Raw genomic sequence first — 14,407 nt, 5'->3', positions numbered from 1 at the left:
GGGTTTTCTATACGGCCCGGTTCACGGACACAGAGACACATCACAAAATCGTGAGTCTTCATTTTCCTTTGAACTGTTTTAAAGTCTTACTGAATTGCTGACTAAGGATCGCGATGCAACACGAAGCAATCAAAGGAATTGTGATCGCCATTTTGTTTCTACTCACACTTTTTGTCGGTCTTCTTCCTCTGAAGATCCGCGGTTCTCATACAAGCGCAAGGCAACGATTTTTGAGCTACTGCAACTGCTTCGCTGGAGGAGTCTTCTTTGCGACATGTTTACTAGACTTGCTACCGATGATCAGAGAAAAATATCAGCAAGCTTTTAACTTGGCTGGCATTCACACGGATTTTCCCGTAGCCGAGTTTACCACATGTATCGGTTTCTTTCTAGTGCTCACCGTAGAACAGTTAGTTCACTCATGTCACGATACCTCATTTCTGCACGGATCACATGACAGCCATGGCCAAAGGCAGCCGCTGTTAGGAAATAATCAACCTAGGGAGAACGCATTTTACCAGTCGACTTCTTCGACTAGTTCCCTTGTTCATGTTCATCCTCAACATCCCGCGTCTGAATCGAGTTGGAGAGTATACATACTGATTCTCGCGTTATCGCTGCATTCCGTATTTGAAGGACTTGCTCTAGGTTTGATCACGGATAATGAACGTTTGGTGCAGATCGCAGTGGCCATAGTTATCCACAAATCCATCATTGCATTTTCCCTTGGCGTGAACTTGGTGCAACACGAGATGCCGACGAAAACAATTTTCAAATCGGCTATCCTCTTTTCTATCATGAGTCCTATTGGGATTGGCATAGGCATCGCTGTGGTTCATAACACCACTCAACTCTCAAGCAGTTTCTCATCGGGGATCTTGCAAGGGATCGCGAATGGGACGTTTTTGTTCGTGACCTTCTTTGAAATCTTCCAAAGCGAGCTTGGAGCAAATGGCAACCGACTTCTAAAGGTATTATTTATGATCGTCGGTTACTCAGTTGTAACTGCACTCCTGTACTATGATAACCTTTTGGAACACAAAGACTCCAGCGTTCACCAACATTCAGGAGCCAGCAATTCAACACAGACACTTCAAGAATTATTACAATAAACTGATTAAATCAATTAAATTAGTCTTATATCAAAAGCAAAATATATTGAACAATGACTTATATTTTAATTATAAATCACTGAATTTTATTTTTGAACATTTAGATTTGACAAAGAGCATTTAATTGGGTTATTAGATTGTTTTATTTTTAAGTAGAGTCAAACTCCCCTAACTGCGGACACCCTGGGACTGCGAATTAGTGTCCTTAATAGCGAGATTTCGTAATAGCAGGAATTTATGTCAGTCAATCTTATTCAATCTGTAGAGAATAATTTGACTATCATTTTAGTGTAAGAATGGGGATTTTTCGTTGAATCTGAGCAAAGTTATAGGTTTTTTCGTTTTTTCCACAAAGTGAGGTGTCTTTTAAGAATTTGAAACAATAATTGAATTTAAAAATAATTTAATTTAGAAATTCAATCAGTGAAGTGTCGGCAAGAACTTCGAAAAACAAGACGTTGTTTAGAGCGTTTTCATGGCATGCGTTGATGTATGTTTAGCACTGGTGTCGGAAAATTTTATCGCGCTAAGTAACGCAACTTATACACAGATATATTTTTACTTGTTTTGTGACAGGAAATACGAAAATAGAGAGTGGATGAATTTACATCTATACTTGAGACATTTAATTGCTTTTGATTCTTATCGTGAATGAATGGACATTCTTTAACAGTTGTTTCCAGATAAGAGCCCTTTAGTAAGCTCCGAAAGGAGATTGAATGGCTGTAATGTACTTAAGATCGAACAAAGAGTGTAATCGTAGATCGTTGACTTGTTGTCGCACGAACGTAGAGTGTAAACTAGATTGAGAACTGTTGGGAATAAAGCAAGGAAAATACAGTCCAGCCTTGTGAGTAAAAATTCCCGAACACACTAGTGGCCTTATTTATTGTAGGCCACGCCGATATTTTCAACTTATGCTCCCTTCGCGATTGAACTAACTGATAATTTTAGTCAGAAAGATTGCGTGATATTGCGTTGCGCTGCTTGAAATTTTGCCGCCAGAAAATGTCTTCAGCTGAAAGAAGCACTCTTAATAACTGGAAAGTTCACTGCTAATCATAACTTTTTGCATACATGAAAACTCGACATCTTTCATCATATTTTTGCTTCTCATACAAAAGTATAACATTAAGCAGATTAGTTTGCTAAAAAAAATTAGTTTGGCTGTCAGTTTTCACGCGAAAGCGGAAAGTACCATGTCACGCAAAATTATGCAAATTTCTGGTGAAATGAACATTTTTAGATCTTGTCAGCTTTCAAAGAGGTTTCAAAGGGAAAATATGTTTTATTTTCGCAATTTACATCTGGTAATTTATGGGAAAGCAAAAGGACGCGGTCGATAAATTTTCATCAACTGTTTAATACATACCGTGTACAGTAGAATTTATTGAAATGCATGTGAACCATGAACGCAACTTACGGAGTACAGGATCAAAACCTTTTTGGTACATTCATTGACTAATGAAGCATAATACAGACAAGTCGCTTTCATTGGAATAATTTTCACTTAGTAAGAGTTAGTCATATTTCAAATCATTTTTACTTGAAGATTGCGTGGACTGAACTCCAAAGGAAAAATTTTACGCATTTATGTCGGGCATGAAATGTAATGCGACACTTTGTTCAATAGATTTCCCTTTGTGAGATCAGCTTGAGCAAAGTTGTTCCACAAAGTGCGGTGTCTTAAATTCAATTAGTGTTAGCATGAACTTGGAATAAAAAAAAATACGTTGAAATTTTTTAATCGGCGCATCAGAATAACCTTATTCAAGCAGTAGGGAATGAGTTTACAATCATTTTTATAGTACAAGACTGGTTGTTTCTCGTTACATAATCGGGCAAAGCTATAATTTCTTTTAGCTTTCGAGGAAGTGTCCGTAGCCATCTTAATTTCAATTACTGATGTGTCATCTGCATTCACGAGTTGGCTCACAGGAGCCTTTGATCAATTTTGAGACTCTCTATGGGGTTTTCCGAAGAAATCGAAGACGCGAAGATCACCGCGGAAAAAACGAAGATCTTAAGATTGAAGCGAAGATCTAAAAATTGACCTAAATTTGCGTGATCAAATTGAACACCCAGATATAAAACTGTTAAAACTCGTAAACACTACAGAAAATATCTGTTATTTCTGAATTTTGGCATTTGACCACATTTCTGTGTGTTCTGAATGGGGTTGACATACCTGCGCGACTCTCGCTGTGTGTCCGTTTTGGTTTTACAAGCATGTCTTTAAGCGATTTCCTTTTGTATAAGAGAATCTTCCCTTTAGATCAAAATGTGATGCGACGGCTCTTAAAGGTGTTAGTCTTGATCGTGAGGGGGAATTCTCAAATATACTGAATGGAGGGTTTCTTACTGATCACTAAGAGCCGTAAGGATTAGGTTTTGATATGCCATTGTGTATGCTAGGTCTGTGGCATTTGTTAAGGGTTATCGGCTTGGATTGACTTCAAGATTTTAGGTAGCGCTAGATAAATGTTTTCTGTAAGGATACAGGATCCGTGGATTTCTTAACTCGTGAATTAATGCTTCTGCTATTGTATCTCGCTGCGTGAAGATTGCACGGATAAGAGTGTCCAACAGATCCTCGTCTTTACAAAGCTTATCATTGTTGTCTCTCGCTTTCGAGAGCTATAGCTTGTTGGGCTGTCTTTTAGCTCTCTGAGTTGCTTCTTACCTTAAAAACAGCTATTACTGTTCTTAGAGCTGACACGTACCTCCATTATTTTGGTTAGCTCGCATCCGCAGCAGATATTTAAAGCTAAGACAGAAAACTATCTTGTAAGTCTCTAGGATGCTAGTAAAATTTCTTCTGGCGAGTGTCTAATGTTGTTTCTCATGCAAGACTGTAGTTTCGATTTCTTGGAATCTCATCAGTTGCTAGCATGTTAAAATGGGGTTAAAACGTCGCCAAAGAATCCAACAATCCTTTATTGTTTCAATAACTGTTTCTATTGGTTTTCGTGGATTTAAACAGTGAGTTATGCAATTTTCTATTGAAGTGAAATATTTATCAACTGTGAATAACACTGAATAAACGTTTAAGCCATTTCAATCCGAAAAAACGAAGATCTTCCTAAAAAAAACGAAGATTTGCGAAAAAATCGCGAAGAAAACGAAGACCGTGGGTACCCATAGAGAGGCTCAATTTTGCCTCAAGTCATATCTAAACACTGGCTGCTGCTGACGGTAGCAAGAAGGCTTGCATCCCAGACTAGAAAACTCAGTTTATCGTATCTACTTTAAATAAACCACTTTTAAACAGATTTGGAGGCCCACTGATTGTCTTAAGCCGCGGCCTAAGTTAGACTCTGTTTAAATAACTGGCCCTAAGTATTTTTCTTAAATGCCACTGAAGGTGAATGCTTTCTTCCGCGTTACGTGATAGGAGCAGCTTTTATCCGGTCCAAGAAACAGCGAACGTGTGCGTGATACCGAGGAAAGGTCAAGGATTAGGAGGAAAAAAAAAACAGTAAAACACACAATCGACAGAACAATGGAACCACAAACCTTGGCCTTGCTTTTGGCGAGAGATCTATCACGTTTTTCCGCTTTGAAAAACCTACTAATATACACTCATTTTTTTATAATAATTTTTTTTTATAAGAATATCGATGCTGAAATTTGCAAAATTTTAAGAATATTTTAAGAGTAAACCCGAGGCTGAGATTTTGGAAAGGACATAATTTTGTGTGATGAAAATTTTTAAATACAGTACAATTATATCTTTTTAACTAAACCGTATAAAATTCTTCCAGTACAATTATATCTTTTTAATTAAACCGTATAAAATTCTTCCGTTCTTTAAACGCAAAACTAGCCAATAAAACGATGAAAACCTGCACTAGCCAAATGTTCGATGCTAATGACAGCTCGATATACAGTTCTGGGGCCCGTTTCTCGAAAGTCCCGGTAACTTACAGGGCCCGATAAGTATATTTTTAAATGTTTTTTCGCCGATTACACAGTGATTACAGGCTTGGTACTTGGCCAATCTTATCATAGAATTATAAGATTTTAAAATTTAGTATTGAAAGCTAACAAGAATTGACTTCTGTTAAGAAACATTTATCACCAAAATCACTTATCGGGCCCGGTAAGTTTACCGGGACTTTCGAGAAACGGGCCCCTGGACCCCAAATGCCAACACTTGTAATAGACCCATTCGGCTAACGCAATGTTGTACCCAATTCAAATCGTCTGGGCATAAAATGTTTTGTTCTAAGTATTTCCATATCATTTAAATGTGAACGCTACATTAAGCTACATTATAATGCAAATGCATAAGCCAAGAATCTTAACCCCGGGGGATCTGAATTGGGTACAACATTGCGTTAGCCGAATGGGTCTATTGATACCCCAATACATTCTAAAATGGAAATGCCATACGTTTGTAAAAATATAGTGAATATCGCCAGGCCTTGCTGTACTTCAAGCAGCCCCTCCGTTGCGAGTATGCAAGTGAGTTGCTGATTCGATAAACTGGAATTATGTACGTGTTATTTAGAAACTAGAACCGTGAAGGGCACTGACACGCACATACGAGCGTATTTCAGCAGCAAATACAGAATGATGCAACAACCATGCGCTTTTGTACATGATTCGAAGCACAATCAAGTAAACACTTTCGAGTTGTTATCTCAAAGTGAAACAATACTCTTTTTTGTTATTATAAATGATAGGCACAAAATATTTTCACACATTTTGGCTGAACGAATAACGAGAACTGATTAATTATGACTGCACGAAACTTCGGGTGAAACTTATAGCGTTATCGATGTTACCAGGAAATGTAGGGCTCAGAATTGTTTATTCTGTGACATTTTCCACTACCTAGAACCAACCAAGGAAAATGAAATTAACTAAATAGGCCTTATCACGGTTTTCGACGCCATTTTGACGGGTAGGCAAACAGGCTTGAAATAACAGTGTTTGTATGGAAATCCGATGTCAAATAATTTTCTTAAAACATCACTTCTGAAAAATTCGTGAATTGGAAACTTTTGGCACTAGGAAAAAGATTTAAAGAAAAAAATTGGAGGGATGTAGCTGTGACAGAAAGCGTCCAGTCGTGTTTTGAACTTTCCATACATTTCCCTGTATTTTTTCCCGCGAACTATTTTTAGTAGCAGTTCACGGCTGGTTCGCTATACAGACAAATGTATGGAAAGTTCAAAACACGACTGGATGCTTTCTGGCACAGCTACATCCCTCCGATTTTTTTCGTAAAATCGTTTTCCTAGTGCCAAAAGTTTCCAATTCATGAATTTTTCAGAAGCGATGTTTCATGAAAATTATTTGACATCGGATTTCCATACAAACACTGTTATTTCAAGCCTGTTTGCCTACCCGTCAAAATGGCGTCGAAAACCGTGATAAGGCCTATTATTAGAAATTGAACCAACCTCGTTACAAAACGTTGTAATTGTATAGCATGTTGATACAGTTATGTGCGTCATTAGTCTCGTGATTGCCTCACACTCGCACACCGAGTCATGATTGGTTCGTCTCGGACAGAACTTGTTATCGCAAACAAGCCCAACAAAAACGGCAGTAACATCCAAATATAGAATTGTCTAATTCAGGGTTTTCTATACGGCCCGGTTCACGGACACATCACAAAATCGTGAATCTAAAGACGTTTATATTCATTCTCCTTTGAACTGTTTTAAAGTCTTACTGAATTGCTGACTAAGGATCGCGATGAAACTCGAAGCCATCAAAGGAATTGTGATCGCCATTTTGTTTCTACTCACACTTTTTGTCGGTCTTCTTCCGCTGAAGATCCGCGGTTCTCATACAAGCGCAAGGCAACGATTTTTGAGCTACTGCAACTGCTTCGCTGGAGGAGTCTTCTTTGCGACATGTTTACTAGACTTGCTACCGATGATCAGAGAAAAATATCAGCAAGCTTTTAACTTGGCTGGCATTCACACGGTTTTTCCCGTAGCCGAGTTTACCACATGTGTCGGCTTCTTTCTGGTGCTCACCGTAGAACAGATAGTTCACACATGTCACGATACCTCATTTCTGCACGGATCACATGACAGCCATGGCCAAAGGCAGCCGCTGTTAGGAAATAATCCACCTAGGGAGAACGGATTTTCCCAGTCGACTTCTTCGAGCAGTTCGCTTGTTCATGTTCATCCTCAACATCCCGCGTCTGAATCGAGTTGGAGAGTATACATCCTGATTCTCGCGTTATCGCTGCATTCCGTATTTGAAGGACTTGCTCTAGGTTTGATCACGGATAATGAACGTTTGGTCCAGATCGCAGTGGCCATAGTTATCCACAAATCCGTCATTGCATTTTCCCTTGGCGTGAACTTGGTGCAACACGAGATGCCGACGAAAACAATTTTCAAATCGGCTATTCTCTTTTCCATCATGGGTCCTATTGGGATTGGCATAGGCATCGCTGTGGTTCATAACACCACTCAACTCTCAAGCAGTTTCTCATCGGGGATCTTGCAAGGGATCGCGAATGGGACGTTTTTGTTCGTGACCTTCTTTGAAATCTTCCAAAGCGAGCTTGAAGCAAATGGGAACCGACTTCTAAAGGTATTATTTATGATCGTCGGTTACTCAGTTGTAACTGCACTCCTGTACTATGATAACCTTTTGGAACACAAAGACTCCAGCATTCATCATCGTTCAGGAGCCAGCAATTCAACACAGACACTTCAAGAAATATTACAATAAACTGATTAAATTAATTAAATTAGTCTTATATCAAAAGCAAAATATATTGAACAATGTCATAGATTTGAGTTATAAATAATTGAAATTTATTTTTGAACATTCAGATTTGTAAAAGAGCATGTAATTGACTTATTAAATTGTTTTATTGTTAAGTACAGTCAAACTCCCTTTTAATTCTGTGGACACCCTGGGACTGCGAATTAGTGTCCTTAATAGCGAGAGTGAGGCCTTATGTGCCACATGGCACGAAGTGGATAGGTGAAGGTGAATAGCGAGAGTCCGTAATAACAGGAATTTATTTCAGTCAAAGGTCTGTTATTTATTTTTGCCGGGAAGATGTCATTGTTATCGGGTGTCCGTAATCTTGAGGTGTCCGCAAGGCGAGATTCGACTGTAGCTGCCCAGTTAGGTGGGTGTGACGTCCTGTAATCTCAACCACCCCCCCCCCCCCCTTCTTTCACTCTATTTGCAGACCAACATGTGAAATTGAAAGGCTTATGTGCAGGGCTATTATTGTACATGACCTTTTTGTCTTAAAATGAAACTTTCTTCAGATAAGCTATATTTTGGCACAAAGCCGGATTATCTTGTAAGAACTGGCTTAGTGGCATATTTAGTTTTTGAACAAAATGCTTAATAAGTAAGAACAAGATTATTAATTAAAGGGCAAAAGACCTACATAGTTAAGAACCATCACTTGACAGATTTCTCAGTTTGTACGAAACCGAAACAACTCAAGTGGCGTTTGCGGTGGTATAAAAAAAGGAAATATGCCTAATGTGTGGCATAAAACCCTTGAATTTCCTACCTTTTTCCTGGGGCCTCTGGAATCCATAGCTGCTTTCAGAATATAAAACCAAAATGACTTGCAAACAATACACCCGTGGACTGAACACCCAGTATAAAGCTTATATTTAAGGGAGTACTTCTCTCTCCTCCAGATTAGCCATGATGTAGTACATATATTTTTAAATTACTACACTACAGGATAACTCAGTAAGATGCAGGTTCTTCTCTCTGATGCATTCTCGTTTTTCTTCAACTTCACTGATGCCACCTTCACTTTCACACATCTCTTTAAATAAGCCACCCCTCTCTTTGAAAAGTGATGTACATTGGGTTGGCTGATGTAATAATTTGTTTGGCAGTCCCATGACTGAAATTTGGCACAAGGCATTATACTCCAAAAGGTGTTTGAAGATAGCCTTAAAGATTTTACTGACTAGTAAGCAAGAAATATATAGCTGGAATCAGAAATAGTGCATTTTTCAAATATTTGAATATTGTTTTGCTGATCGAGTGACAAAAAATGGAAATGACATTTGAATGTCCTTTTAAAGACTGACTGAGGCACTATGAGAGAGGATGCAAGGGGAGTGGAGCGCAGTGCATGTCTAAATTAATGGCAGACGGAGCTTCTGCCCACTGACATGCATATTCCTGCATTTTAAAAATTACTTCATCAATAAATTTTTCGATTGAGGCTTATTCACGAAACCCTAAGTGGAAGAGATGAAGGTTTAGTGGCTGTTCTGGCAGGAAACACTTATAAATAAAATACTTTGCTACGAGACTGAGTCGGCTGTAGTTTAACAAGCGCTACAATTTGTGCTGATTAAAAAAGCCGTAGATGATGCTCAGTGGGGTAAGATTTAGATGATTCTTTGTGTTGGTTCTGGGAACACAGGATCGAGACAACATTTTAAGGGTCGGTTATAAAAAGATCATTTAGACGGTGTTAAACAAAACCACGTTTTAAGCCGTTTTCAGTTTTGCCACCAGTCATATCTAAAATCATTGGCTGCTGTTGACGGTAGCAAGAAGGCTTGCATCCCAGACTAGAAAACTATTTATCGTATCTACTTAATACTAGTAAAACACTTGTAAACAGATTTGGAGGCCCACTGATTGTCTTAAGCCGCGGCCTAAGTTATACTCTGTTGAAATAACTGGCCTTAAATGCCCGGCTGAAGAATGCTCTCGATCTTCCGCGCTACGTGATAGGTGCAGCTTTTATCCGGTCCAAGAAACAGCGAACGTGTGCGTGATACCGAGGAAAGGTCAAGGATTAGAAGAAAAAAAAAACAACAGTAAAACACACAATCGATAGTACAATAGGCCTTATCACGGTTTTCGACGCTTTTTTGACGAGTAGGCAAACAGGCTTGAAATAACAGTGTTGGTATGGAAATCCGATGTCAAATAATTTTCATAAAACATCGCTTCTGAAAAATTCATGATTTGGAAACTTTTGGCACTAGGAAAAGGAGTTTAAGAAAAAAATTGGAGGGATGTTGCTGTGCCAGAAAGCGTCCAGTCGTGTTTTGAACTTTTCATACATTTGTCTGTATGGCGAACCAGACGTGAAATCACTGAACCGCCACTAAAAATAGTTCGCGGAAAAAAATATAAAACACGACTGGACGCTATCTAGCACAGCTACATCCCTCCGATTTTTTTCTTAAAATCTTCCTAGTGCCAAAAGTTTCCATTTCATGAATTTTTCAGACGCGTTTTATGAAAATTACTAGACATCCGATCTCCTACAAACAAGCGGAACTTCGATGTTTCGAAGAAAGGCAGGACTCAGAATTGTTTATTCTGTGGACATATTCCACTACCTAGAGCATTTTTCCATCGAATGTTTATGAGCTAACCAGGGAAAATGAAATGGAATTGGCCCTGAAATCGGAAGCTTTCGACAGTGATTGCAAAACCAACCTCGTTGCAAAAGGTTGTATTATGTTGATACAGTCACATTGCGTCATTTTCACGTGATTGCCACACACTCGTACGCTGAGTCATGATTGGTTTGTTTAGAACAGAACTTGTTATCAGCAAAACTTATCAGCAAACAAAGCCCAACAGAAAAAGGCAGTAACGTCCAAATATACTTCCAATTGTGGTTACCGGTTCACGGACACATCACAAAATTGTGAATCTGAAGACGTTTATATTCATTCTCCTTTGAACTGTTTTTATGTCTTACGGAATTGCTGACTGAGGATCGCAATGCAACAGGACGCCATCAAAGGAATTGTGATCGCCATTTTGTTTCTACTCACCCTTTTTGTCGGTCTTCTACCGCTGAAGATCCGCGGTTCTCATACAAGCGCAAGGCAACGATTCTTGAGCTACTGCAACTGCTTCGCTGGAGGAGTCTTTTTTGCGACATGTTTACTAGACTTGTTACCGATGATCAGAGAAAAGTATCAGCAAGCTTTCAACTTGGCTGGCATTCACACGGTTTTTCCCGTAGCCGAGTTTACCACATGTATCGGTTTCTTTCTGGTGCTCACCGTAGAACAATTAGTTCACTCATGTCACGATACTTCATTTCTGCACGGATCACATGACAGCCATGGCCAAAGACAGCCGCTGTTAGGAAATAATCCACATAGGGAGAACGGATTTTCCCAGTCGACTTCTTCGAGCAGTTCCGTTGTTCATGTTCATCCTCAACATCCCGCGTCAGAATCGAGTTTGAGGGTATACATCCTGATTCTCGCGTTATCGCTGCATTCTGTATTTGAAGGACTTGCTCTAGGTTTAATCGCTGATGTTGAACGTTTGGCGCAAATCGCAGTGGCCATAGTTATCCACAAATCCGTCATTGCATTTTCACTTAGCGTGAACTTGGTGCAACACCAGATGCAGACGAAAACAATTTTCAAATCGGCTATCCTCTTTTCTATCATGGGTCCTATTGGGATTGGTATAGGCATCGCTGTGATTCATAACGCCACTCAACTCTCAAGCAGTTTCTCATCGGGGATCTTGCAAGGGATCGCGAATGGGACGTTTTTGTTCGTGACCTTCTTTGAAATCTTCCAAAGGGAGCTTGAAGCAAACGGCAACCGACTTCTAAAGGTATTATTTATGATCGTCGGTTACTCAGTTGTAACTGCACTCCTGTACTATGCTAACCTTTTGGAACACAAAGACTCCAGCATTCACCATGATTTAGGAGCCAGCAATTCAACACAGACGCTTCAATAATTATTATAATGAAACTGATTAAATTAATTAAATTAATTTTATACCAAAAGCAAAATATACTGAGTGACATATGTTTTAATTATAAATCACTGAATTTTAATTTTGAACATTTAGATTTGCTAAAGAGTTTTTCATTGTGTTATTAAACTGTTTTATGTTTAAATACAGTCAAGTTTCTTTGCTGCGGACCCCGGGACTGTGAGTTAGTTTCCTTTATAGCTAGAGTCCGTAATAGCTGGAATTTATTTAGGTCAAATGTCTGTTATTTAGTTTTGCCGGGAAGCTGTCATTATTATCAGGATGTCCATAATCTTGAGGTATCCGCAAGGCGAGAGTTGACTGTAGCATCATCCAAAGCCCAGCCCTCTTTTGTTCTATTTGCAGACCAACATATGAAATGAAATTGAAGGGCCTATAGCCCAGGTGGGTTACTCGGGTATAAACGTGACGGGGGGGGTCCGACGTATTTTTTTGGGTCTTAAATTTTCAACTCCTGTATTTTTTTGGGTTGAAGATTTAACCGTGTATTTTTTGGGGTCTGAAAAATCTGTGCGTATTTTTTTGGATTCGAATTTCCGCCAGGCTAATAGTTCTTACGCAATTCAATCCAATCATGTATTTTTTTGGGTCTAAAATGCCCAGTCTTGTATTTTTTTTCGGTGCACAAAATAAGGTCCATGTATTTTTTTGGGTGCAAAATATTAGGCTCCGTCGGACCCCCCTGTCACGTTTATACCCGAGTAACCCACCTGGGGCCTATAGCAGGGCTATTATTGTATGTGACCTTTTTGCCTTGAAATCAAACTTTCCAGATAAGCTCTATTTTGGCACAGAGTGGGATTATCTTGTAAGAACCTTAGTGGTATATTAAGTTTTTAAATGAAATGCTAATAAAATAAGCTTTATAATTAAAGGGCATAAGACCTACATAGTTAGGAACCAACACTCGACAGATTCCTTGTGTATGAAACTCAAACAACTCAAGTGAAGCGTTTGCAGTGGTATATAAAAGCAAATCTGTCTAGTGTGTAGTGTGTGGCATAAAACCCTTTGATTTCCTAAACCTGTCTCTTGGGGCCTCTAAAATCCATAGCTGCTTTCAGAAATTTGTACCAAAATGACGCGTAAACGATACACCCTAGGACTGAACGCAGTTTTTAGCTTATATGTAAGGGAGTTCTTCTCTCCCCAAGATTAGTTATGTAGAAGTGTGTTTACATTGGAGTGACAGAAATCTTTGTAGTGGGGTCTGATAAACAGTAAGTTATAAAAACAGAAGTCACAATAGGCAAGTATTTCTGATGAAAATGTCTTATAGAAAAATGAAAGAAAAAGACAGCTTTCTGTTTACAATTCAAAACTCATTAATAATTCATAAGCCCATTGACCTATCAAATGGTTGATAATACATCACATGCAGTGACTTATATGGATAAACTTCCTTGTTAGTATGCGGTGTTTTATCCTCTGATAAAACACTCTTCATGAGTATGCGGTGTTTTTCTCACGTCAATCAGCTATGTTCTGACATTTTGAGGCTACTGACCCACGGACCAAAGGAAAGTAAAATTAGTTTGAGTTAGCGGGGAGTTTGAGTTAACTGAATTTGAGATAGCTGATAGTTAATAATTGATTGATTTTGTTTGCGTTAGCAGGGACTTTGAGTTAACCAAGTTCGAGTAAGTGGGGTTCTACCATACTTATTTAATACTAGGTTGTATTCAATGAAAGATATGAAAAATGTATGTGACCTTGTATTCTACAGCTATAGTTACCCAATACAAAAAACATTTTAAATTGAACTATTTAATTACTGAAGGGGGAAAATCATGAGGATAATATAAAATTTATTATGTCAGGAGGAGTTTTAATGCTGACCAGTTTATTGTATGCAAAGGCCCATATGTGCAATTTTGATGCAACAATTGTCACACTTAACTGCAATTTTTTTTTGCGGAAGGCTACAGCTTCAAATCACATGAAAAACTGCTGCAAATTTCAGCGTGATATCGGTATATATGTTTTTAGAATTTATGCATATTTACGTTACGTCTCAAATAGCCCACGAGCAATAAATTGCACGGAAATTGGCCAACTGTGACAAAAGTTGTATTAAAAACAAGTGACAAAGCACAGGTCTTCATAGGGATTGTCAGCAAAATTGTGAAATATGTGAGTTTCTGATTACAAAAAAACTATTCATGTACATTTTACAGATGAGTGATTTATGAAATATATAAAAAAAACAAGGGCATCATTTGCCTTATTTATATATATTTCACAACAATATTGTTATAAATAAAATTTCCATTTTTTATTCCTTTCAAGTATACATGTAGGATGCATTTCTGCATCATTTAAATAAATAAAGAGTGCAAAGTTGAGATTCTTAACATGCACACTGCAAAACTAGGTGAACTTTGATTAGTTTGGTGTCATTACCCTATCTATACTTTATGGTTTTGTTCCAGAAAATATCCATACCTCCCCCATGGAAAGAGTTTTGGTTTTGGCCATTTTAAATTGTCACAATTCTGTGGGCAGTCATCTGGAGAGTGTAAATGGCAACCAACCTATTTCAGGCTAAA

General features: G+C 38.4%; 1 protein-coding gene and 2 pseudogenes across 2 annotated transcripts in view; all 3 read left to right on the top strand.

The window, feature by feature from the left end:
- LOC146451319 (zinc transporter ZIP1-like) overlaps nt 1–1,952 on the top strand; it is a 2,023-nt gene extending 71 nt beyond the window's left edge. The window contains exon 1 of the mRNA XM_085099438.1: nt 1–1,952. This exon is cut by the window's left edge and continues 71 nt beyond it. Within this exon, the coding sequence (XP_084955564.1) occupies nt 114–1,112 (999 nt within the window). The 5' untranslated portion in view covers nt 1–113 and the 3' untranslated portion in view covers nt 1,113–1,952.
- Nucleotides 1,953–6,125: 4,173 nt separating this feature from the next.
- LOC146451318 (zinc transporter ZIP1 pseudogene) lies at nt 6,126–7,977 on the top strand (annotated as a pseudogene). The gene has a single exon (XR_014860078.1). The product of XR_014860078.1 is annotated as a zinc transporter ZIP1 pseudogene (transcript).
- A 1,809-nt stretch (nt 7,978–9,786) lies between these two features.
- On the top strand, nt 9,787–14,231 carry LOC146451317 (zinc transporter ZIP1 pseudogene; annotated as a pseudogene).
- Nucleotides 14,232–14,407: the final 176 nt, after the last annotated feature.

This window comes from Pavona decussata, unplaced genomic scaffold (genome assembly GCF_977016875.1).
Source record: "Pavona decussata unplaced genomic scaffold, jaPavDecu1.1 SCAFFOLD_391, whole genome shotgun sequence".
In the NCBI taxonomy this organism is placed as follows: domain Eukaryota; kingdom Metazoa; phylum Cnidaria; class Anthozoa; order Scleractinia; family Agariciidae; genus Pavona; species Pavona decussata.
This window is presented reverse-complemented; position numbering and strand designations above follow the sequence as displayed.